Consider the following 25,397-nt stretch of genomic DNA (forward strand, 5'->3'; position numbering starts at 1 on the left):
TGATTTGGTCCTTGACGCCCATGGAATGTGGCAGGGCAGCCGCTAGCGATGGAACCGTGACGGTCGGGTTTCTTTCCAATAGACGGTGCGATTAGCACTGCATTGGTTTGGGTCCGGCTACCATGGTTACCGACGGAGTATTAGGAGGAAGCGACGGTCCGGGAGATTGTGCGCCCGCTGGTGCTCTCTCCTCCATCGATGACTGCACGTCGGAGATGGAGACAATTGGAGTTTGCTCAGGTGGTGGTGATGATCGAGCTTTCTCGACCATTGAGGCTGGGGGTGCTCGTTAAAGGGTCGGACGGGCCCTTTTGGTAGCGGTTCGTGTTTGAAAACCTGGAGGGGATTTGCCTGCGGTGCGGATTCTTCCACCAATCAGAGGAGGGGTGTCGGGTCGGAGGGCGTCTTGGGGGTGCGGCGATCGGCTTGAACTCGGAGAACATGGTCTAGGCTGAGGAGCTGGAAGGGAGGTTGGGAGGGATGGTCCACACCTGGGACCATGGTTGCTGGCTATTCGACGGCGTGAGGTTGTGGTTGAGTCGGCAATCGAAGGGAGGAAGATGGTTGGTGAGCCAACTCGCCAAACCAACACGAGCCGACCAGGATCGGCTAGACCAGTGGAGAATTTGTCAGCTGGATCGGAGCGTGTCAACCCAGCTGCAGATGCCAAATCGAACAAAATCGCCCAACGAGATTGCCTGCAAAGCTGGACAGTGCGGGCATGGGGGAGGCGCTGGAGACGAGCGTGAACCCTTTCTACCCGCTGGGCAATGGGGCTCTGGGCCATGGCGTGGTGGGCTCGCTAGAGCAGGCATCAGCTTTGGTGGCTAGGCCGCGGGCGGTGGGCTCATCCCAGCCCAAGCGTGCCCGACCCCTGGAGTTGGATGTGGGCCGGGCACCTTTTAAGCCCAATGGGAAGGAATTAGGTTTGGATGGCCCCAAGAATGGATCTTCAAGGAAGACCAAGGCCAAAGGGAAGGCCCATGCTTCTTTTGAGCCATCCAGGGAGTGGGTTGTTGGTCCTGAGGAGTCTGAGGTCTTCCTTTTCTCTGCCAGAGCCCACGAGGGGGTGAGTAAGGCAGCTTCGGAGATAGGCAGGGGAGCTTGTTGTCCCGGACAGAGCAGTGATGTCGGTGCAGACGATGGAGTTGCACCTGGAGGATGATACCCGAGAGGATCTCGCAGGTGGGGAGTCGAGGCAGTCGGGCAATGGTACAATCCTCTCCCACGAGGATGCTATAGGCAGATTGAGATAGACCATCTAGGAGGAGGGAGTGAGTGTGGAGCCACTTGATTCAATGGACGATGGGGTTGGGGGAGGAGCTCAAGATGGGGAGGGGTCTATTGCAAGCCTCCCTCCAGTCGCGCCTTCTCCATGAGACTACTGGTGTGGAATACCTGAGGGGTGGGAAAGCCCTTATTCTGATCGACCTTTGGCCGTTTGATCTGGCAGCACGGTCCTGATGTTTGTGTCTTGAGCGAGATACGGCTGTCCGAGGCGAGTCTTGCTCGAGCTAGACGATAGATCCCAAGGACTTGGAGTTCCTATACGGTGGAGTCTAGGAGCCTGTCCGGAGGTATCTTGGTGATGTGGCGATGCAGCTCGATCAGGATGGATGCTTTTCACAGATGTGAGCAGCAGGTGGCTTTGATCATCTCAAAGCAGACTGGTGGACCTTAGCTACTTTCTGTCGTTTATGCGAGCACCGACTACAGGGAGCGAAGGGTGCTTTGGGTCGAGATTTGCAGGCTGATGTTGCAGGGTCAGCCGTCCCTCATCATCGATGATTTCAACTGCATTATGGGCCCTCATGAGAAGAGAGGTGGCAGACTGGCAGGGGACAGCATTGAGTCTCATGAGTTTCAAGACTTCATCAGTGAGACTGGTCTGATCGACCTGGGCTATGCGGGGCCTCGGTTCACCTAGTATAACAACCATCAAGGGAGGCTCGGATCTGGGAGAGGATCGATCAGGCACTTGCTTTCGGGGTGGACCCAGCACTTTTTGAGATACCGTGTTTAGCACCTATCGAGGATCGTCTCGGATCACTGTCCAATTTTCATCACCACAAATGGTTTTGATCTTCCTAGGGCCCCATTTCGGTTTGAGAAGTTCTGAACTATCTGCGATTGTGGGACCTCATTTGGGAGGTGTAGAGGATGTCGGTGTGTGGGAATGCGATCACAGTTGTCAAATCGAGATTCGACTTGTGAATCGCTTATGTCTTAACTCAAATCGTGACTCGTATCGTGATCCAAATCATAAGATTCAATAATAAATTTATTTTTTTATAAAATAATAGTTATTAGCATAAAAAAAAATTTATATTATAAAAATGATAAAAAAATAATAATATTTTATTTTGTATAATGAATTTAATGATCACGTCATCTAAATGAAAAGATGCTTGCCTCTGTAGCAATTCCATTGTAAAGTATGTAACTTTTAAGTCAATCCTTGTTAAAAAGTAGGAATTATTAAAAAATTATTAAAAAAATAATTTTATTAACTGTATATATATATATATATATATTTTGGTTAAGTGGCTGTGCTACGAGCTGCAATGGACCACAGGTCAGCCCACACGCACAGCAACGAAGCCTTCGTAGGTGGCTGCGTGGGAAGCTTCAAGAAAAAGCTTTGTTGGTTCGTCTGATAAAAAAAAAAAAGGAAAAGGCTTCGTGGCTTCAGAGAAGAGAAATAGAATGGGGAAGAGAAACAGTGAGATTTCTGATCGAATTAAAAAAAAAAAAGGCTTCGTAGGTGGCTAGAGAGAAGAGAAACAAAGCGAGGAAGAGAAACGGAGAGATCGGGGAAGATCGGAAGAGAAACAGAGAGATTAAAAAAAAAAGCTTTGGGGTACCTACCGGACCAACGGCGAACTCGCGGGGATGCTTTGAAGGCTTTGAGGCTTCCTCTTCCCCACGTGCCCTCTTCTTTTTCTCGCCGTGGTCTTCGAAGGCATGAAGCAGTCGGAGAAGACGGAGAAACAGTCACGAATAGAAGTTCAAAGGTTTGGGACTTACCTTTTTTTGTCAAAATCCAACTCTTCGGCCTCCAAAAATGACGAACAATTGATTTGGGACTTACCTTTTCCGACTTGATGGTATCGGACAATCCCACAAGTCACATGATTCCATCGACGAGTCCACGATTCAGGTACGATTCTTCCTCTTTTGCAATTCTTCCTTTCGATTCGACTCGGCCAGGCTTCGAATCTTTTCGAATCGTACTAGTTGAATCATGACTCGTATGATTCTAACAATAGAGGATGCGACGTATAGGGTGACTCGGAGGCTGGAGTTAGCCAGATGCAGGCTCCTTCGGTGGAACCACCGTGAGGTGAAAGATATATTCAGATGGGTGGAGCAGGTGGAGGCGGACATTATGGAATTGCCGCTAAAGGAGGATCAGGAGGGGGGTCTCCAGGAGTCGGCATTACGGAGCTTCGAGACAATCTCTCGGAGCACCACTCTTTGCTGAGACAGCATGAGATCTTCTGGAGGCAGAAGTCAAGGGTTCAGTGGATTCGAGAGGGTGACAGGAATATCAGGTTCTTCCACCAATCTACTATGATCCGGAGGTCCACCAATCTATTAGGCAGATGTGGGATTGAGATGGTAGGGCCGTAGATGACTGTTAGGGGATTCGTGGGCTGCTCCTCTAGTTTTTCAGGGATCGTTGGTCGGCACTTTTGGGGGAGGACTACCCCATCCAGAGGGCACAGCCGGTGACCTGCATTTTCGAGCACGAGAATTCTGCCCTGACTCACCTGATGTCGGTCGAGGAGGTGAGGGAGGCCCTCTGGTCCCTCGGGAAGGATAAAGCCCCAAGGCCTGATGATTTTCCTCCTCTTTTCTTTGTACTAATCGATTGTTCATGAGGAGGTGGTGGAGGCGATTTAGCTGATTTTTGAATGCAGGGGTATTCCAGCGAAGTGGAAGAAGACTCTGATCACTCTTATCCTGATGCGGCCTGATGTGTCTCCTTCGAGCCACTATAGACCGATCAGCCTCTGCACCACTCTGTATAAGGTGTGTGCTAGGATTTTAGTCAGCCGGCTGAAGTCGATCATGCCTCGCCTGATTAGCCCGAAGCAGGATGCGTTTGTTGGTGAATGGTCCATCACCGACAAGTTCTATTGGCACAGGAGTTTATGCATGACCTCCAGCGTACCTCTGGTCGCCGTAGTTTGATGGCGATCAAGCTGGATATGGAGTGGACGTATAACCGGATGAGCTGGCCCTTCCTCCGACAGACTTTTTAGGAGCTGGGCTTTTTGGAGCGGTAGATGGTTGGATCATAGATTGTGTGGAGTTTTCGAGCTTTGCCATCCTAATTAATGGCATCTCGATGGAGTTCTTTCACTCTTCTGTTGGTCTTTGCCAAGGGTGCCCTCTATCCCCTTATTCATTTTATGCACTGATGCTTTGTTCGTGTTTTGAGGGCTGTCGTTCGGGGTGGATGCTGGAGCCCTACTGGCCTAACCCTGATGCCCAACCACTCTTGCACTTCTTTTTTGCAGATGATTGCCTCCTTATCGGCTGGGCCTTGATTGGGAATGTGGAGTGTTTGCCTCCATTATCAGGCATACTGTCGAGCGTCTGGCCAGATGGTGAACCTTCAGAAGTCTTCTGTCATCTTTAGCCCCCAGACGAGGATCCAAATGAAGCAGGCGGTTTGGATAAGGCTTGGGATCCAGGAGCAGATCGGGATGTGATCTATCTAGCCATTCCGGTCACAGAGAGGCGTCTCTGGAGAGTCGAGTGCAGACCCTTGGAGCAGCGAATCAAGGAGTGCCTCGAGGGATGGCAAGCCACTACCCTCTCTTTGATGGGCAGAACGACCCTTGTGAGGTCAGCATCGAGCTCTCTCCCTGTCTATCTTCTGGCAAACACGATTATGCTTATCTCTTGCCTCAAAGAGCTGGAGCAATGGTTTCGAGACTTTCTTTAGGGCTCTAGTCACGATCGTCATGGGATTCACCTTCTGGCCTGGGAGGTGATTTACCAGTCTGTGAGTGATGGCGCCTTGGATCCATTCCCTTTTGATCAGGAGGGAGGCCTTGATCATCAGACATGCTGTCAGATTTCTTATACAGCGGATTGCTTGTGGAGCAGGGTGATGAGGGCCCGATATGGAGAGTGGAGTTAGGGGTCCCTGATCCAGTAGCTTATGGGTGCTCCTTTATATGGAAGGAGATCTGTGCTAGGGGGCCCAGTGTGATGGATGAGGTCAATTGGTTGATTGGGGATGGTCGCTCGATCGACTTGACTTTTGATGCGTGGATCTCGAGACTGCCCCTTTCCTGTTGGCCAACCTTTGTTAGCAGCGAGTCACTGCTCAGGGGCGAGTTGTGACTTGATGACTGAGGACGGCAGGAGCTGGCGACTACAGGAGGTTTGCAGCCTGTTCGGTGGTTCACTTGCTGATCGGATTCTTGCCACTCCAATCCTGGTGCATCCTTGTGGGGACGTGAGGGTTTGGGGTCGGTCTTGCTCCCCGAAGATCCCCTTGCGTGACCTGACTCAGATGTGCAGACCAGTAGTTGTTAGGAGGATTGAGACGGCCTGGATTTGAAGAGTGGCTGCCCATCCCAGAGTGAGGCTCTTCTTTTGGAAGCTTGTCTGGGATCACTTACTGACGTGCACTCTTCTCAAAGGGAGGGGCATGGACATTCTGAGTTCCTGTTCGATGTGCAGGCTCGAGGAGGAGTCGAACGAGCATGCCCTCCTGCGCTGTCCGCAGGCAAGGCTGGTTTGGAGACAGGCTACTATCTATCTCTGGGAGTCGAGCAGTGACCTATGAATGGAGTCCTTTCTGAGCACGATCCGTCAGAGTGTGACTGAGGGGGCGCATTCCTTTGGTGGTCAAATGATTTACATAGCTTATCAGACCTGGCTCTCTAGAAATTGCCTTGTCTTTGAGGGTGAGGTGGTTTTTATGCATAGGGTGCTTGAGAGCTTGGTGCCTCGCTGCAGAGTACCTTTGGTTCGATGCTGCCACTGGTTCCCTTAATAACCCTGACCACTGGAACTCCCATGCTGCTCCTGCAGCATCTCGGCGAGCCTTATTTATCTTTTGGGAGCTCCGTCCCTCGGGGTGTGTCAAGGTGAATTTTAATGGTATTGTCAGGGAGAGTAGAGGCGGAGCTGGGTTCGTCATCCGTGGCCCTGATGCTCGGTTGCTTGCGACTGGTGGATTCTATCTTTATGAGCCATCAATCTCGAGAGCAGAGCTCATGCTGCTTGGGCTGGCATCACCTTTGCGGTATGGGAGCTCCGTGCGGAGAAGATCTTTATCGATGGCGACTCTGCTACCGTCATCACTTGGATCCAGGGTGGCTCGGAGCAGCAGGAGGTTCATCCACTGATCCGTGACATTTGGACTTCCCTTCGTCTTTCTGCTGTGTCGTCTATCCAGGACATCTATCGGGAGGCGAATAGTGCAGCTGACTGGGTTGCTGCCTTTGTGACGGAGCATTCGGGGGATTGGGTTTGGAGGCTAGGGGATGTCTGCCCGCCTAGCCTGCGAGATCTTTTGTATCTTGATCATTTGGTCTGCTCTCGCACCAAAATGGTGTGACCACCTGCCTGTACCAAAAAAAAAAAAAAAAGGGTGATTTAGACAATACTGTTGCAGTCTTATAACCAGGGAAGCCCAGGTAAGTTGATGATATGATTTGTCTTAGTCTTGAATGGGACTTAAATGGTTTAATGCATGTTCTTGGAGAAGTTCTTGTGGTTTAATGCATTACTATCTCAAAAATGAGCTTCTAAATTATCAGCACATGTTCTCTTTTTTACATTTAATCAATTTTGTTTTGGGAGCCTGGATTGTAGGGTGGAAACGTTGCACCACCCTCCTCTTCTTTCCTCTCTCTTCCCCCCTTCTTCTTCTCCTTCTTCCTCCTCTTCCTCCTCCTCCTCTCTCCCTCTCTCTTTCTCTTGGGCGAAAGGCCTTTAAGGGTCCCCAAACCACTCCTGTGATCCTAAAAGTGGGGAGCTGCTGCACTGACCAACTATGATACCAGTCCAAACCAGCCTGTACCTATCAGTACCAGCTGGACATATCGATTCCAGTCAGTTTCATCGTCCTGAGGCCAGCATGCATGCTTGTTTTTGTCAGAATGGTACAGTACAAATAGTACCATTTCATCCTGACAGTTTTCCAATCCTTGCTATAGCGTGGACAACCCAGTTGAGTGTATTACGATATATTGGAAGTGCATTTTTTCATCACTAAATAAAGAAAGTGCTTATTATTTCTTACTGAATTGGTACCCTATGCTTTCCAGTCTGCTGTAGGAAGATAAGATGGCTATGAGGAACATAGCCTCCTTATATAGGGTAGAAATGACTCTTAGGAAATTATGGACATGGTCCTTTCTCTCTTGTTTCTCTGTAACTTGCATTTTCTTGATTTCTATGTCTTTCATCCTTTTGTTTCTTTAAAACTAATCCTGTTGTAATTGCTATTAGAGAAGCGCAGCTTTCCATTTAGTGATTGATGCTCCATAGCAGCTTTTTTAGTTCGCTCTTTGTGATGATGTGAGAACTGTCCAGAAGACAAGTGGAAAACCAGCTTTAAAGCAGCTTCACTCTGTGATTTGTCCATTAACCACAAATTCTATGTTGGAGTAAAGACCTCAGACAACCGTAGTCATCGCAAGATATTCAGGTGTTATGACAACGGCGTTCAAAGCTGCAAGAGAACAGCTAAAGATGCAAGGATAGAGGTTATAAATTAGTCATCAGACTATAGAACCCCTGAACCAGAAAAGTGTTATGAGTTTGATCAAATTCAACAATCAGATAGTTTGGGTTATGGTCCACGAAGTCAGTATGATGGAATTTCTGCTGGAGATATAACCATGCTAGGTAGTGAGACAAGGAAGTCCCAAAGCTATTATGATTTTGGTCATATTAGATATTCAGATAGTTTGGATTATGATCAAAGAAGTCGGTACGATGGAATTTTTAAGGGAAATATCACATGCTAGGTACTGAAATAGAGAAAGTCCCAAATTCTTCATCAGATAATGATGAATGGTATGATAATGTCCACGTTGTAAAGCATCAGGATTTGAATGCTTCTCAAAGTGCTTTCTCTGCAACCAAAAGCAAGAACTCATGGTGCAGTATAATTTTGTCAAGGATACTGGTGGAGTTTGAAAAGAAAACAAGGTTAATGCATCAAGATCCACCTGTTACTGCATTGAAAAATGCATCCTGCAAGATTTTGAATGTATCTGTTAATGTGAATACATGGAAACCATCCTACTAAAAGCACCCAAAAGTGTCACAGAGCAGAGAATCTGATGGCTGGGGAAAAGGGTAATGTGTGTGTGAAGAAGCCAAATTTGCAGCTTATGAATGAGAGCATCACTGCTAACTCTCTCCCTCTAAAATGGGGCTTTTATTAAGTTAAACTTCTAGTTGTCATTTTCGTTTTTGCAGTAGGATATGCATGAGACAAGACTCTGATATTCAACTGTACATATCTGTAAGCTTTGTGTTTTCCCTCGTCCTCCTCTAGAGGTGATTATTATTTTATTTTTTTAAGTCAAACTTCTTAACTTCTGAAAATGTACGGAGCATGAAAGAATAGGTCTATTTGCTTTCCTTTTCTCTACTGATGTTTCTCCTTCTGGCTGATGACAATCTTGAATGCATCATGGATTTAGGAAAATTAGAGAGATTTTCCAATTGTATTTTTTTTAAAGGATCATTGGAAAGAAATATAACATTCTCCTATTTTAATTTATTCTCATCCTTCTCTTTCTACCCTATTTGACAAAGAACTGTGCTGATTTCCTCTATATTAAACAGAGCGCGGCTCATTTGATTGTTCGAAATGAGGTGCAGAAAACCGTAGTGTCAACACCTGGTACTTCATCGATCTTGTATAAGTTTGACTGTTTCTGTTTGCATGAACTGAAAGTATGTAAAAATTGGGAGAGCTTGATTAGCTGATAGAATAACATCATCTCTTCTTAGTAAGACCATGAAAGTGAAATTTCACAATATGCTTTATTTGTTTTGTTCTGGACACTAATTCATCATTTTTCAGGCACTGGATTTGCTTTTGTTGCAAAAATCATGTCTTGCATTGTTAACTTAACGGTTGACAAGATTTTTTTTTTTTTTTAATTTGATAATATGATATCTTTTAGCTTGGCATTCTTGTTCTGTATATATGTTTAAGAATCTTGTGGTTTTGTACATCTGTGATGATCATGTAAAAGGTTAGTTATTTCTTCTTCAATCTATGGGATCATATTGGTGGTGGCTGCCTTTTTGATGATGCTGATTTGAGAACCATCTTTGTGAGCAGCGCAAGCACTTCTACCATTTTTTATGCTGCAGAGGTGGAAACCACAATGCGGGTGCACTTTGCTGCTACAAAAGATAACTTTCTCTCCATTTCAACAACTTTGGAGATATGCCAAAAGTCACTGTTGTGACTGATATTGCAATCAGGTATCTTAAAGGGCATGGCATTATCGTAATGCTTATGTTTCTTCAAAAGATGTTTTTTCTGGAGATTAATATAATTATTTCCAAGGTATGCCTAACCAACATGACTATCTTGTTTGGGCGTATCGACATGAGCTGGCATGGTATCAGATCAGTTTGGGGTTTCGGCTCAGTAGAGGGTCCGAACTGATCCAGACCGAGTAAAACTGCCTGGTTCCACTTCATTCAGAGTGGTTTTGATCCCTTTACCCTTTTTGCTTCCCCTTTGTCATTGTTTCTTTCCCCTTTCCTTCTTTCCTTCCTTCCTTTTTTCCTTTTTCTTCTTCTTTCTTTCCTTTCTTCCTTCCTTTCTTCTTCATCTTCTCCTTTCCTTTCATTCTTTCTTCTTCTTTTTGCCTTCTTCTTCTTCTTCACTTCTTTTCTTTCATTTTCTTCTTCTTTTCTTTGAGGGTTGATTACTGTAGCTTGAAAATGTTATTGGACTTTGATGACATATAATTCAGGTCTTGCCAAATCTAATATTTATTTTCATATATTTTTGAAGGAGGCATCATGGGTAGTGCTATATGTGTTTTTTGAGTCAATGTTAAAGGAAAAGCTTGGAACTTTTAAAGGTTAATGATTTTCTTGATATTTATTAGCATGGTTGATCATATAGTCAATGAGTTAATTCAATATTACTTTTGGGTTGCTCTTAGAAACTTTTGATACCAGCTATCTACACCTGTCGTTTGAATAGTACAAGTGTTCCTTAGAATTTCTAATTATTGCTAGTGTTGTTCAAATATTAAATTTTTAAAATGTCTAAATTTGCTGATAAGTAATTTGTTAAGTGCTTTGAACATCTATAAAATCTTAATTGGATACTTTGAATAGTTGACACTTAATCGAGTCCTTTGAAAGGACACTAAAGTAGTTTTAAATACAATCCTTAACAAAATTAAAAAAATCAAAATGTTGTACCAGTATCGAACTAGTGCGCATATGAGCATCATCGGTATGGTATGGTACGGTACCATAAAGATACCTGATCAGTATGGTACCTAGTACCAAAACTGTGGACCTTGATTATTTCATTTGAAAACAAGTGCTGAATGGCATATCATTTATGTCTTGTATTGTAGGGGTATTGCTTCAGCAAATTCTTGCTTTATGAGTTCATGATGCAGGGTCTGCTCAATGCCTCTGCATTCTTATATGACAAACAGAAGTTGAAGAATCCCTATTGGGAGAAACCATGTTAGGTCCTAAATAATAAATATTAGGAATGAGGGCCAGCAAGCCCCCTAGTGGGTAGAACTCTTGTAGAAGAGTGGGAAAATTAATGGAGGACATTATTGCGGTTACATGTTAATAATGTTATTGTATCACTGTGCTTTACTCTTCTTGCACATGTAAAGTGCTTTTTTGTCACTTTTTATCTGATGATAACGAATTAAAATATGTATAGGTATGTCCTTTTAGGAGATTGTGAGTGAATAACCCACTTGTGTGGAAGTTTTTGCTGGTATGGAACCATTTGCACTCAAATGATGCATCGATAATATACTTCCAGGGTTTCTTTTTTGTTTGTTCTTGGTAATAGAGAGATGCATATTATGTCCTGCCAAACTGCCTTCTATCGTAAGTCAGATTCTTCGTTAAGGTTTTGGATGAGTGCTAGGGCTTTTTTCAGTTGACTTTTTCTTCTTATAAGCATGACCTGGAAAAAGGGAGATAGCATGGAACCTGTCTGACTATTTGTCATTAACAAATGTAACCTTATCTTCAGGAGTAAAATCTCATACTCTAACTTGGATGAATGCATGAGCTACCAATGTTTGAGAGCTTTTGTGATTGGTTCTCTACTTAAATGCTAACCCCTCTGAACTTGTGATGTCTTCTGTGGTGAAAACGACTTTGGGGAAAATCAAGGCCTGCACCGAAGCTGGAAGAGCCATTGGAAACTTACCTTATTGGTTACAAAGTTAAAGCTTGAATAGCTGGAGCAGACCTCTAATGTTCTCCTACTTATGAGAACGCTCAAGAGATGATGATTTGATTTAGCAAATTATTGCTTTCATTTGGAGGCACATATGGCCAAAGAGAGCTTGGTTTTTAATTTGAGCTCTTATTTGGATATGATAGATTAGTGATCTAACTTATTTCATTTAAAATTTATATCTGAGTGTTCTTGCACGATGTTCTATGCATGTTGCTGGGGATAGCACTGAAAATTAAAAAGCTGCTTCAGTGATGGTTTTGCACCATGCTGCATGGGACTCTTCATTCTATTCTAGGCTCAACGAAGAATTATTTCAAAGAGGCATTCTGAAGGTGCCTTTCAATCCTGCCTCCCAATCAAACCGGGAGCCCAACTTTTACAGTGGAAGCTTGAGGCTCAAACCTTCCAGATCGAGGGACCGGAAGTCTTCAGAACACCACCGATCTCACGAAACAATTTCTCATCTCTTAGAGGGTGAAATCTCATGTGTATTCGAAGAGAAGTAAAACCAATCTCATATCTGGATCTGCATGGTTATGCTAATGAATTCAATCGAACCAACCTGGAAAGGACCCGTTTTCGCTAATTTGCCAGACGGGGTTGAGGATGATTAGCAAAAGACATATTTTCTGTTTCTTTTAACATGAGGGCGCTTTGATGAAGTGATTGAACTGTTGGAGACCACTAGGGCTCCATATTTCGTCTGGTAATGGCTTTGAGAAGAAGTGGCTATCCAACTTTTTCTAATGAAAGCTGGTGTAGAGGGATCTCTTTCTAGTAAGGCATTGAAAGTTGATGGATACTGTGATTTATGTGATGAGGTTATCTCCCATCTCTTTCTTAAAGATCTTTGGCTAAAGAATCCAGACAGGCTGGTTGCTGCTGGCTCGAGTTTGGTTTGAAAGATGATGATCCTGAAGCCAGACTTTTTGGGACGACAGATGGATGCCTAATTTTCAGGTGTAACATATTTGAGGAAGCTATCTTGGCAGGCTATCCTACAGATTAGACAACAATTATTTAGCTGAATGTTACCTGCTTTTCAATTATTCTCTGAATGAGTTTAAGAATATCCTAGTGGGCATTATGTGCCTTCCTGCTCAAGTACTGGAAACAGAGAGACAATGGGAGGAGGAAGAAATAAATTATGTCGGGAAATCTTATGTGAGGTCTGCTTTGAGTGAGCAAATGGTTTGCGGAGTGATGAATGTGAATACTGGGAGCTAGATTCTAAGTTGAAACGACGCAGTTTACTGTTGAGAATTTTTCCGTTGTCCACGAGTGTGGCCTCTCTTCTGCAGCTCGCGCTACCATGAAATGAAGGCAGCACTGGAGATGGCTGGGGGGTTGTGAGCGTATTCCTGCTGCTGCTGAAGGGGAATGCTTATGCTTAGAATTTACTTCCCTGGTGAGTCTGTTTCAATACCAATCAAACTGAGATCTGATCACGCTACCAGGCACCAAAATATCCCGGGATAGATGCACGGTTAGTATCGTTCTTATTGACCGTTCGTGTCAGTCCTTTCGTTTCTTTTTTTTTTTTTCCTCCTCTCTCTCCTTAAAATCCAAACTAAGTTGACGAAAGCTCTGGCTTTTCAAACCAATTTGCTGCTCATGTGGAACCTACAACAGTAATTTTCCAACACCTGAAGCATGTGGACCCAACCGTCCCCATTGGATCGACCGGCATTTTTTATCCAAGGGATTTGTGAAATGCCCCGCCAGGACCAGCCCTGGTAAAAGGCGGGTGGCTGAGGCCGTTTTCTCCGCCTCTCTCTCTCTCCCATATTTTTCCTGTCTTTTTTTTTCCATCAGGATTGGGATTTGTGAAGTGTGCAGTCCCAGCTGTCTCACTCCCAACGAGTTGCTGGTTCGAGTATTCCAATAATCTCTTCTTGAACCCCCAACCAAATCTTTGACGCGTTACTATTTGGAACCGGAGTTTCTCTTCTACCTTTTTCTGTTTTTTGAAGAAATAGCAGCTGTTCAACTTATTTAACATCCATGCGAATGGAAGAAATGTACAACTCTGAGTTGTTGGTACCAAGAATTGGGTGTTCAACGGCCAATGCTTATTAAGAAGCTTTTCATGCATGTTGTTCCTTCTTTTCTTATTTCTTTTTCACCCGACGGTTAATGGTGATTTCTAAACTCTGTACGTTTAGAGATGAAAAATCGATCCGATCTAATAAGTATGTACTGTATTCAAATTTAAAAAATAAAATTTGATCGAGTTTGAATTCAAGTTCGGATAAAATATGAAAACTGTAGCATGGATGGGTAGAATATGAGTAATGCTGTTTTCTACTCAAATTCGAATCTGATTCGAATTTACAGATATAGATAATATTCGAATCTATATTCGAATATATATATATTTATAATTTTATTTTGATAATTTTATTTTGATTGATAATATGTATAAAATTATTTTGATTATTTATATGTTTTATGTTGAATTGTAATTCTATTTCTATATTTGATTTATATAAATCTGTATTTATAAATTATATTCTAGTTGAATTGATAATTTTATTTTGATTGATAATATGTATAAAATTATTTTGATTGTTTATTTTTTGGGTATAGGATAGGTATGGGACAGATATGGGTTAGATATAGAGAAATGGATTATCCATGGATATCTCTCTGAATTCATCGAGTATGGAGATAGATATTTTTTTTCTTATTCGATCGGATATCGAGTAGGATTTAAATATAGAATATTAAATTTAAATTTAAAAATAAATGACATAATATTCGATTCAAATTTTATATATTTTTTATCTGTATTTATGGGGTACAAATAGATATGGTCAGACGTACAGACTCACCGGCAACATATAGCCTCGCATTCATGATAATATTTTATTTAATTTCTTACTCCACCTGAATAATGCCACTTAGATTGACTTTTTTTTTTTTTGCTGTTCACACTTCCTGCTTTCCTTGCCACTACCTTCAATATTTCCCTCTTCTGCTCTCTTGGATCAGCTATTCTTTGCAAGAAACACCGTTCTTAATTTTCCCCGGCATGGCGGAGCTTACCATAGCAGGATGGTTGGTGTCTCCTATCATCGAAGAGATGATGCACATGGCCCGCTCCTACCTAGCGAACCGGTACAACTGGCAGATGGACATGGAGGAGGAACTCCACAGCCTTGACACCTCCCTGACCCAGATCCTCGCCGTGGTGGGTGCCGCCGAGAGGCGGCAGCATGTCAAGGATGTGACCCACCAAACACTGCTGCGCCAAATGAAGGATGCCATATACGAGGCCGAGGACGTGCTGGATGAGTTCGACTACCTGCTCCTCAAGACCAAAGTGGAGGGCCGATGCAAGGTGAGCCATCGGCTATCCTTTTCTTCTCTTACTTCTGGCAAATTCAAAACCAAGTTAAGGAATATCCTGAAGAAGTTAGATAGGGTCAACGCCTGCGCTGAGAGGTTCCTCCAAGTGACCAGGTTGGAGACTAGTGGTGCAATTCAGCAACCTGAGGTCATGCTATCGCGTGCCACCACCTCCTTTTTGCTTGACAACGAAGTGTTCGGGCGAGACAAGGAACGGGATGAAATAATCGAGCTTCTACTTGAGTCGGTGACGAGAACAGCTTTGTTCTTCCGATAGTTGGTGAAGGAGGTGTCGGGAAGACTACACTTGCTCAGCTTGTCTATAATGATATACGAATGGTGGAACATTTTGAATTGAGGATGTGGGTCTGTGTTTCTGATAGTTTCAATGAGATCAGGGTTACCAGGGAAATTTTGGCATCAGTTTCTAATGATGCAATTGGTGATGCAACAAATCTCAATAAGCTCCAAGAGGAGCTTCAAAAGAAGTTGATGTCAAAGAAATATTTGTTGGTCTTAGATGATGTGTGGAATGCTGAGAACGTGGAGGACTGGGAGAACAGGGATAGATGGAGGAAGCTCCTCGCCCCTTTGAGATCTGGGGCAAGGGGAAGCAAGATCTTGGCTACAACTAGAAGGGAAATGGTGGTGACGATGTTGGGTGCTGTGAATTCGATCTATTTGAAGGGGTTGCGAGGTGATGATTATTGGCTGCTTTTCCAAAAGCATGCCTTTGGTTGTGAGAACCCTGATAATCATCTAGAGTTATTACGAATTGGTACGCAAATAGCAGAGAGGCTAAATGGCTCACCTTTGGCTGCAAAGGTGGTGGGAGGAATGCTGAATGCTGAATTGGATGTTGGAAAATGGAAGAATGTTTTGAAAAGTGACATATGGGATGGCATTATGCCTGTTTTGAGATTGAGTTATCAAAACCTTCCGGCACATTTGCAGCGCTGCTTTGCATATTGCAGTATATTTCCCAAGGACTGGAAATTTGAACCAGATAGGTTGGTCTACATGTGGATGGCACAGGGTTTCATTCAGGCCCAAAGCTGGAACAGTGTGAGGATAGAGGATATAGGAAGAGTCTACTTCAATGACTTATTGTCAAGGTCTTTCTTTCAAACACTCGAGCAAGATGGTCATACATATTACATGATGCACGATCTGATGAGTGACTTGGCACAAACTGTTTCCAAGGATGAATGTTTTCGAATTGAAGGTGATATGATAACGAAAATCCCATCCACCATTTGTCATTTGTCAATTAACACTGAAAATCTGCCTCAACTCACAAATATATGTCCGCTGAATAAGTTGCGTACCTTAGTTTTCTTCTGTAATGATCACACCATTCACCGTAATTTGCTCAAAGAGTTGAAAAGCATCCGTGTGTTGGATTTAACTGGTTGTGACATGGAAGAACTGCCAGAAGCTATTGATCATTTAATTCATCTGCGTTACCTGGCTCTTTGTGATACTCTCGGAACATTGCCTGCTTCAGTGTGCAGGCTTTACCATCTGCAGGTGTTAAGCACATCTAGATGGTGCTGGTTTGGTCAATTTCCAGAAAGTATGAACAAGCTGATCAACTTACGGCATCTTAATGTTCATAGTGAATATGTGACTCCGATTTCTGGAATTGGAAAACTAACGTGTCTTCAGGAATTAGCTGAATTCCGTGTCAGACAAACAAAGGGATACAAAATTGGAGAGTTGAAGGATATGAATGAACTTCGAGGATCACTCGAGGTACGAAGTCTTCAGAATGTTAAAAGTAAAGCAGAGGCTGTTGAGGCCAAGTTGAACCGAAAAATGTATATTAAGGCATTGCGGTTGGAGTGGGGTCCCTCTGGAAATACTAGAAGGCATGATGTAGAAGTACTTGAAGGCCTCCAACCAAATGCCAATCTTGAGGAACTGGATATCGTAAGCTACAAGGGCATCAGTTCTCCATGTTGGCTGGAGACAGATTGGCTCTGCAACCTGAAATATCTCTCCCTAATCAACTGTGAGGGGTTGAAAACCCTCCCTCCTCTTGGGCAGCTTCCCTGTCTCAAACTTCTGAAAATTAGTGGAATGCATGCAGTAAAACAAGTTGGTTACGAATTCTATGGTCATGGCACTGTAAGAGGATTCCCATCATTGGAGCGAATACAGTTTGTGGACATGTCAGAGTGGGTAGAGTGGTCCGAAATAGAGGACTCCCAAATGTTTCCTTGTCTTCGTGAACTCAAGATTAAGAATTGCCGAAAGCTGATGAGATTACCCACCTTCCCTCCTATCCTAATGAATATGTCTATAAAAGATGTGGGACCAATTGTTAATTTAGATTTCTGCCCATTGTCATCACCAGTGCAAACCCTTCTAAGCCTGACCGTATGTAGCTCCACCCTGCGACTTGATGACCACCTCCACCGCCACCACTTCAGGGATGTGGAGGTGTTGAACTTGGACATGTGCTTTCAAGGGACTCTGTCTGCCACAGAGTTTCGAGAATTCACCTCTATCCGAAGACTGAGAGTATCTTACTGTCCCAATTTACTTGTATCCAGAATAACAGAGAAGGAGAGTTGCTGTAGCATCTTGCCCTCATCACTTGCTTATCTTGATATCCTTCATTGTCGAATCACTGATGAGTCACTGTCAAAATTGCTACAGAACCTCACCTCTCTTTCCACTTTGGAGATTAGAGGTTGTCCCGGCATAACTTCCCTTCCTTCCAGTCATGTATTCTGCCTCCTGAATGCACTCCAACAGTTGCATATTGCAGACTGCAAAGAATTGATCTCCCTGGCTGGGTTGCATGATGTTTCCTCACTCAAAACCTTGAGAATAGTTGGTTGTCCCAAGCTTTTGTCATCTATGATGCAAGGGGTGGAGGACAATTGCAGTAGCATTCTACCATCATCGCTCGTACGTCTTGCAATCAAGTCATGTGGCCTTTTTGATGTGTCATTGTCAAACTGCCTACAGAACCTGACCTCTCTTGCCTCCTTGAAGATTGAAGGCTGTCTCCAAATAACATCCCTTCCCTCGGCACGGGTACTGTGCCAACTGACTGCACTCCAACAGGTGAGCATTCGAGAGTGTCCAATGCTGACATCACTGGCAGGGTTGCGTGAGCTTTCTTCCCTTGGAACACTGAGAATATTTCACTGTCCTACTCTTCTGGAGTCCATGACTCCAGGGGAAGGAGATAGCTGTGGCATCCTGCCCTCGTCGCTTGAATACCTGGAGATCAACTCATGTGGTATCATTGATGAGTCCCTGTCCAGATGTCTGCAGAACCTCATCTCCCTCTCTGCGTTGAACATAGAAGGCTGTCATGGCATTACATCCCTTCCCCCAGCAAATGTGTTGCACCACTTGACCTCACTACAAAAATTGCATGTTGAGGACTGTAAAGAGTTATCATCAGCAGCAGGGTTATCAGCCCTTGTCTCCCTCAGAGACTTGGACATTGAATGCTGCCCCAAACTCGATTCAATGGCCCTACTGGATCATGTGAAAAACCTTTCCTCCCTCAAGGAATTGAATGTAATGGGTGGATCAGAAGTTCAGTTGCTGCCTGACAACGGCCTGCCTAGTTCACTTGAATATTTCAGTTTGTTGGGATGTCATCCAGCATTGAAGGAACAGCTACGTAAAAAGAAAGGCCCTGAGTGGGATAAGATTGCTCACATCTCTCAAATCTTTTACTGATTCATCTGAACAATGGATCATTCTGCAAGAGATGATGGTGCCATCCTCCAATCTTAACCACCGATACAATTGTTGCTTAGAGGTGTGACCACTGTTCCTATCATAATCATCCTCTCCCCACCTCATTTTTCCCTTTTTATTTAGAGAAAGAATAGCACCCTCTTGCCCACCTCTGGTATAGCCTAGATATCAGTTGTCTTTAGAAAATCTCATGGTTGTTTAACTCTCCTTGAGGACTGAAATTAGCATAGCAAGAGTGCTACAAGTTATGTTGGACATCTATAGCATATATTTGCAAACCTTAAGTTCCCATTTTTGATCGAATGTATTTTCTTGCACCACAACCTTAACTTCTTTCAGCTGATAGAAGTCTTTCTTTTTCACCCATTGTTTCTGCCTTATTTGCCGCATAATGTGAAACAGCTTTTGAGGGCATTTCTTGAGGTATACTTCTGCAACAAGGCTACAGCATGGTATAACTACTTTTTGACATTCCCCAGTATAAAATAATGAGATTCAAATTTTGATGACAAAACCAAGTACATGGACATCTCTAATCGTATCATATGTTTATTATTCTCTCAGTTGTGCTGTTTCCTTAATTTTCAATGTTATGAAATGCACATTGAGCTGGTTATCATACCTAAGAATATTTTTTTAGTGTCAGTCTCTTAAATTGTTTTGGTTAGCATCATGCTTTTTAAACTTCACTGGTATTCAAATTTTGAAGACACAACCAGCGACATGGACATCTCTAATCATATCACATGTTTTTTTTTTCTCTCAATTGTACTGTTTCCTTGATTTTCAATGTTATGAAAGCACAAATCTGATGCCCATCGAGCTGTTTATCATACCTAAGAATAATTTTTGGTGTTGGTCTCTTGATTTTTTGTTAGCATCATGCTTTTTTAATTGGTGACAGCTTAGTTTGTGGCTTCTGTTAAGTTGCAAAAATTCAACTCAGCATGCAATTGTTCAGCTAGTGACCCACTCAATGGTCGAGTTTCATCATCTCTGTGACTGCTTTGAAACAGTTGGCCATCTCTGTCCTGCGTACCCTGTAACATAGTGAAGTTTCTAAGCTAGTGGCAGTTGCTGATAGATATCCTTCCCTTGTATTTGGAAAAATGGTGTGTGGTTTATCTTGTAACCTCTTAAAGCTACTGAAGCTGTTGTTCTCTTCGAATATTAGGTGTAAGCATGAGGATGACTCTGACAATGCAGAGCAGTGGGAAATTAGCTGTGATTGGGGATCAAATGCATATCAAGATCAAGACATTTTGCTAGATGGTTATCAAATATGTAATGAATTTGACGAACGGACTGAGCTTTTGTAGAGTACGTGTCCGAGAAAAGTTGAATAGAACTTCATCCAACTATTTTCAAATGTACACCAAATAACCATCAAATACTCTGTGCTGGAGTTTGCAAAATTTTCAACTCTCCCTCTAAGGTTCTCAAAATGTTGAGTTCAGACAAAGTCTATAGCAATTGGAGTAAACTTGTCCCTGAAGGATTTGTAATGTCAGAAGGTGACAAACATATCTGCCTCCACTCTATTAAATAGTTAATTAGTTATAAGTAGATGAAGAGACCGAGGTGTTGATCTTCTTGCAGTCTCTTAGGTCATAGTGTTTACCAAATGGGTTCAAGTTGTATCTTTCGTGCAGGAGTGATTGATACTTTTTTCATAACCTCAACCATTAGATTGTCCTTTGCACAAATTTTAAAGCATTCTCATCTTTGTCTTCATCTGTCTGCACAGATCTCAAAATGAATATTGTACAATCCAATGATAGACGTCGCGAAAGAAGGGAAATCATTCTTTCGCACCAATAATGCAACCCAAACCCTTACCAAATTTCAAGTATGTTGTAATAAAAAGACACGACTTGGCAGACAGCCAGAAACTACCAAACTAGCTATAGATGCCAGTGCTATTGTTCCTATATTCATTGATGGAGACTTCTATGCACTTGATCTCTTAGGCATCAATGCAAACGAACAAAAGTATGAATTCAAGTAGTTGTGTGGCTAACCACATCTTTATACAAATCGGCTGTTTGTGCACATCAATAACAAGTTAGCATTGAGAGGCGTTTTCTTTGTATGTGCTGTTATATGTGTGAAAGATATCATGTAAATGAACAGGACGAACAATTGAATCAGAATGGTCTTGGGAGCATTGGTATAGGTTGGAGTTGATGGACCCTCCGGCCATAGCAAAACGCTGGGCATCACATTCTAGTTCAGATGGTGATTGTGGTAGCTCAAGAGCCTGGATTTCCTTCAACAATTTCTTTTCTTCACGGTAGGAAGCTAAAAGCCTGTTAATAGCTTACCAAGAAGGGCCTCATCAATTAACATAAAATAGTCTATTAGCAAAAGGATATGTCATCTGTTGTGTTTGTTGCAGTGCTAGGCAATCTTAGAAGATAATCTAAGTTACTTTCAATATAGATTGCCATCATTAAATTATTAATAATTTTGATTACTGCGTTTGGTATATGCAATTAATATTGTAGTAAAATTACTGAGGATTTTGATCGGCATATTTGGTATGACAATTAGATTATTGATAATGTGAAATCAAAATTTTAAAATATCTTCATAAAATTTTATAAAATTTTAAATTACTGGAGAAGAGTTTGATTTTATTTTTTAAATTTAAATTAAAATTTTTAAAATACGCGCTCATAATGGCCGATCTTTCAGAACTCGAGACGGCGGTTGGATCGTCGGAGAAGGGGGCAGTGGTGATGGAGATGAAAGAGGAGAGATCGATGCTGGTATAGAAGTGGGGACTGTGTTCGGAGATAATGAGGGCATGGGCAGAGGGGAGGCGATCGAGAGCGGTGACGGCATGGAGGAGTTCGGAGAAGAAGGGGAGGGTGAGAGTTGTCAGGAGAGGGAGTGGGAGGTGGGTTTTGTATAATTTTTTTAAAAATAATTTTGTTCAATTTTTTTTTACAATATTATCAAATAAATAATAATCTGGATAGTCATTTTTTCAATCTGAATTACTCCTAAAATGCATACTAAACATACTAATCTTGTGGGCTTACTTTAAATTACTGATAATTTGAATAGATTGCCTGCTATCAAATGCAACCTAAGTGTTACACACGGTGAGATGAGCAATGTAAATAAAGGTTGCTTACAATTTCAAACTGAATGAAATAATTCAGTGTAACACTTCGTGACACCAAAAATAATTGTTCATACTCCACGTAGAATTATTGTACCCTTCTTTTCCTTTTTGGCGGCGGACTTTCGATTTTTTATTATTATTTTCGTGGCGGAGCGGAGCGATAAAAGGCGGGAATTTGAGTCCCCCGGCCCCAGCCCGATTTTTTATTATTATTTTCGTGGCGGAGCGGAGCGATAAAAGGCGGGAATTTGAGTCCCCCGGCCCCAGCCCCTATAAATATTGAATCCCCCCACAACGCAAACCTTCTCTTTCCGCTCGCCATGGGGAAAAAGAAGCGATCTCGGGTTTCCGAGGACGAGGACGAGAAGGCCCAAGAGATCCCACGGGCCGGCGAATCATCGACGATGATTCCCACAGAGAAGAGCTTATACGAGGTATTCCAAGTCCCTTTCCTTTCTCTTATTTTGAATAATTAGGGGAACCGGAATCTCTCCTTGTTATGGGAAAGAACGATTCCAATCAACCGTTCACCCCCCACCTGTTTTCTTTTAGATCCATTGTTTTGATGTGATGGGTTATCGATATGTTGATTTTTTCGAATTAGGGTTTTGCAGTCATGGTTTAGTGCCCAGAAATTTTGGAGAAAGGCTGCTGATTTTTATCAAACAGGTGGTGGGTGGAAAGTCTTTCGTTGCATGATCGGATTAGATGACCGATGGTGCGAGATTCGAGAAGATCACTTGTTTGTTAGTTACGTGTTGTAGGAAAATAGAGAAATTTGCAAAAGGAGCGTGATTTATTTGATAGGGTTCAGTTCTTATCCGATTTATGCTTTCAGAGTGAATTTCCTAAGTAATCATGTAAGCTATCATATTAATGAGCCGGGTTCTATTTATTTGATAGGGTTTAGTTCTTATCCGATTTATGCTTTCAGAGTGAAATTTCCTAAGTAATCATGTAAGATATCATATTAATGAGCCGGGTTCGATTTGTTTGATAGGGTTTAGTTCTTATCCGATTTATGCTTTCAGAGTGAAATTGCCTAAGTAATCATGTAAGATATCATATTTAACAGGCTGTATCCCGTAGCTTTTGGTTTCTGAGGATGACAGAGGTGATATCCTTATGTGAAATTGGGGCTAGAGAAGGATATCGTAAAGAAAGGGGCTTAGATTTGGGTATCAAGACGTTACAAGACTGCGGGTATTTGGACGGGAACTTCTAGGAAGCATTTGAAAAGACGATCGTCCATGGATGAGTCTGCCCCAGTAGAAATTGTGGTAAAGAATTGGATGACTGGCTGGAAACGGATGAGACTATATGGCTATAGTAATTCATAAAATCGCAATCCATCCTCTCATTCTTTGAGGAGGTTTAAGTTTTAGTTAAATTATTCCAGCACCATCCAGTGGTCTTTTTGCCAACTGAATAATTCAATAAATGCATTGCTTTGATGGTTCCCTCTTCTTGCTTTAATGCTTTTCCCTCCTTATAATTCTCAAGGTTTAAATTTCATTTATCCTTGTTAATATCTATTTTAAGGAAGGTATCTAATACAAGCATCTTCACTGTATAGTTCACTTTTGCCATTATTTTTTAAAAATATCAGGTAAAAAAAAATTGGCTCATTCTAAGAATTATGAATTTATTAACCATCCTTTTTTCCCCCCCAGATCCTGGGTGTGGAGAGAACAGCATCTCAGCAGGAAATAAAGAAAGCATACTATAAGTTGGCCTTGCGTCTTCATCCAGATAAGAATCCCGGAGATGAGGTACAGGACCATAATTGGCTTTAGAGTAGTGACTTCTTGTTTGACATTGCAGTTAGGCTGCTGACTTTTTTCCTTCTACATCAGGAAGCCAAGGAAAAGTTTCAGCTCTTGCAGAAGGTGATATCTATTCTTGGGGATGAAGAGAAAAGGGCATTATATGATCAGACTGGTTATGCTGATGATGATGTAAGGACACTGAAGATTTTTTTCATTTTTATCATTTTTTTTACCAAAAGATCAATTGATTGGCTCTTATTAGTTGTGTGATATTTGCCATATTTGATCAGGGCCTGGTTGGCGAAGCTGCCGAAAATCTGCAAGAGTTTTTCAGATCAATGTATAAAAAGGTTTGAGCAATTTCTCAGAGACAGCGATGATAATCTTTTCTCTAGCTATTTTTTAAATCTAAATAGTTGAACCTTTTTCTTGTGATACTTGTATTGCTCCATTTGGCTGCAGGTAACAGAGGCTGATATTGAAGAATTTGAAGCTAATTACAGAGGGTCAGATTCAGAGAAAAAAGATTTAAAGGATTTGTATATAAAATGCAAGGGCAATATGAACAGGTACTACAGAATTAGACACATTTAGCTTTACCTTTCTAGAGAGCTGTGACTTTTTTTTCACTGCCTGGTTATTGACCTGCCTTCAAGCTGTTGTGCTTAAATGTTTGATGATAGAAGCAGGCTCAGGGCTGCTGGCCATCCATTGCCATTCTCAACAATATGATTTCTTGTTGATGTTAAAACTAAAGAAATTCTTTACTAATACGATTTTTTATGACATCCTTCCATCCAGGCTTTTCTGTTCGATGCTTTGTTCTGAGCCAAAGTTGGATTCGCACCGGTTCAAAGATACAATTGATGAGGCAATAGCTGAAGGTGTGATGTGTTTCCTGTTATTGGCAGAGAAGTATAATAATTAATTCTTCAATTATTCATCATAAATTATTTTCAATCCAAACAGCCGATATACCTCTGATTCCATTGATTGGAAGGACCCTGACAAACATCCTGGATACCTTCTCTTTGTGGAACTTGTCTTTTACTCAAATGACCTGTAATTCCTCTTATAGGAGAACTGAAGACGACCAAAGCATATCAGAAATGGGCGAAGCAGGTTTCTCAGACAGAACCACCTACCAATCCTCTAGAGAGAAGGGGGAAGTGAGTGGCTCTCTTGCCTGAATTTTTTCTAGCCATTTATGCGAGTAGTTCCTTTCTAAGTCTAATTATTATCTTTGAAAACCTTTGTAGGTCGAAGAAACAACCAGAAGCAGATCTTGTTGCAATAATCTCTAAACGCAGGAACCAGAGGAAACATCAGTTTGACTCTGTACTCTCCTCCATCATGGCCAAGTGCAATGCGGATGCTGCCCCAGAACCTTCAGAACAAGAGTTTGAGATGGCCCGTAAAAGAATTGAAAGCAGCAAGCAAGCCAAAAAGAAGAGGCATTAATCTGTTACCATTTTGTATTATTCTGAGTGAGGAAGACAGCTGAAAGGTGATTGTGTTAACCATCCTTTGTATAGCCTATATCAGTAATTATTCCTGTCTCAAAGATTATTTTCAATTTAGGGTACTGTTATTTTGTTCAAACGGAGAAAATTTTAAACTGTCTATGCTAGTTGTGTTCAATGTCTTTCATTCCCAAGTCTCAATAGCTCATGTGGGTGGTATTGTTCAAGTGAAAGTCAGACAAACTTTACATCGTCTTTGTACCATGTAGTGAATGTTAAATACCCGAGAGCATATTTAATTTTGAGGTGCTTCTGACCGGCTGTAGTGGTTAATCATGGTTTTAAGTTTTGATATTGTACATCAATCTACAGAGGTTAAACAATCAAAAAGAATATATTAACAAATTCTAGAGCAACTAAAAGATTTTTTTTTTTTTTTTGGTAAAAAGAAACTAAAGGATTTTATAAATGTTATGTAATTGGAGGAT

At 42.2% G+C, this 25,397-nt stretch overlaps 2 protein-coding genes across 2 annotated transcripts; both read left to right on the top strand.

Annotated features, from left to right (window-relative positions):
• Positions 1-2,604: 2,604 nt before the first annotated feature.
• On the top strand, positions 2,605-19,927 carry LOC105039477 (putative disease resistance protein RGA3). Its single transcript, XM_073246449.1, is given in 5 exon segments — positions 2,605-8,890; positions 9,338-9,483; positions 14,459-15,057; positions 15,060-18,605; positions 19,449-19,927. Coding segments are annotated over 3 exon segments (4,101 nt in total). The 5' UTR covers positions 2,605-8,890; positions 9,338-9,445; the 3' UTR covers positions 18,524-18,605; positions 19,449-19,927.
• Positions 19,928-21,951: 2,024 nt separating this feature from the next.
• On the top strand, positions 21,952-25,096 carry LOC105039479 (chaperone protein dnaJ 6). The gene is made up of 8 exons (XM_010915641.4): positions 21,952-22,111; positions 23,351-23,449; positions 23,534-23,635; positions 23,737-23,796; positions 23,909-24,015; positions 24,248-24,330; positions 24,525-24,615; positions 24,706-25,096. The coding sequence occupies exons 1-8, from the start codon at positions 21,998-22,000 to the stop codon at positions 24,905-24,907; spliced, it is 858 nt and encodes a 285-aa protein (XP_010913943.1). The 5' UTR covers positions 21,952-21,997; the 3' UTR covers positions 24,908-25,096.
• The last annotated feature ends 301 nt before the right edge of the window (positions 25,097-25,397 follow it).

The sequence above is a fragment of the Elaeis guineensis genome, chromosome 1 (genome assembly GCF_000442705.2).
Source record: "Elaeis guineensis isolate ETL-2024a chromosome 1, EG11, whole genome shotgun sequence".
Lineage (NCBI taxonomy): Eukaryota > Viridiplantae > Streptophyta > Magnoliopsida > Arecales > Arecaceae > Elaeis > Elaeis guineensis.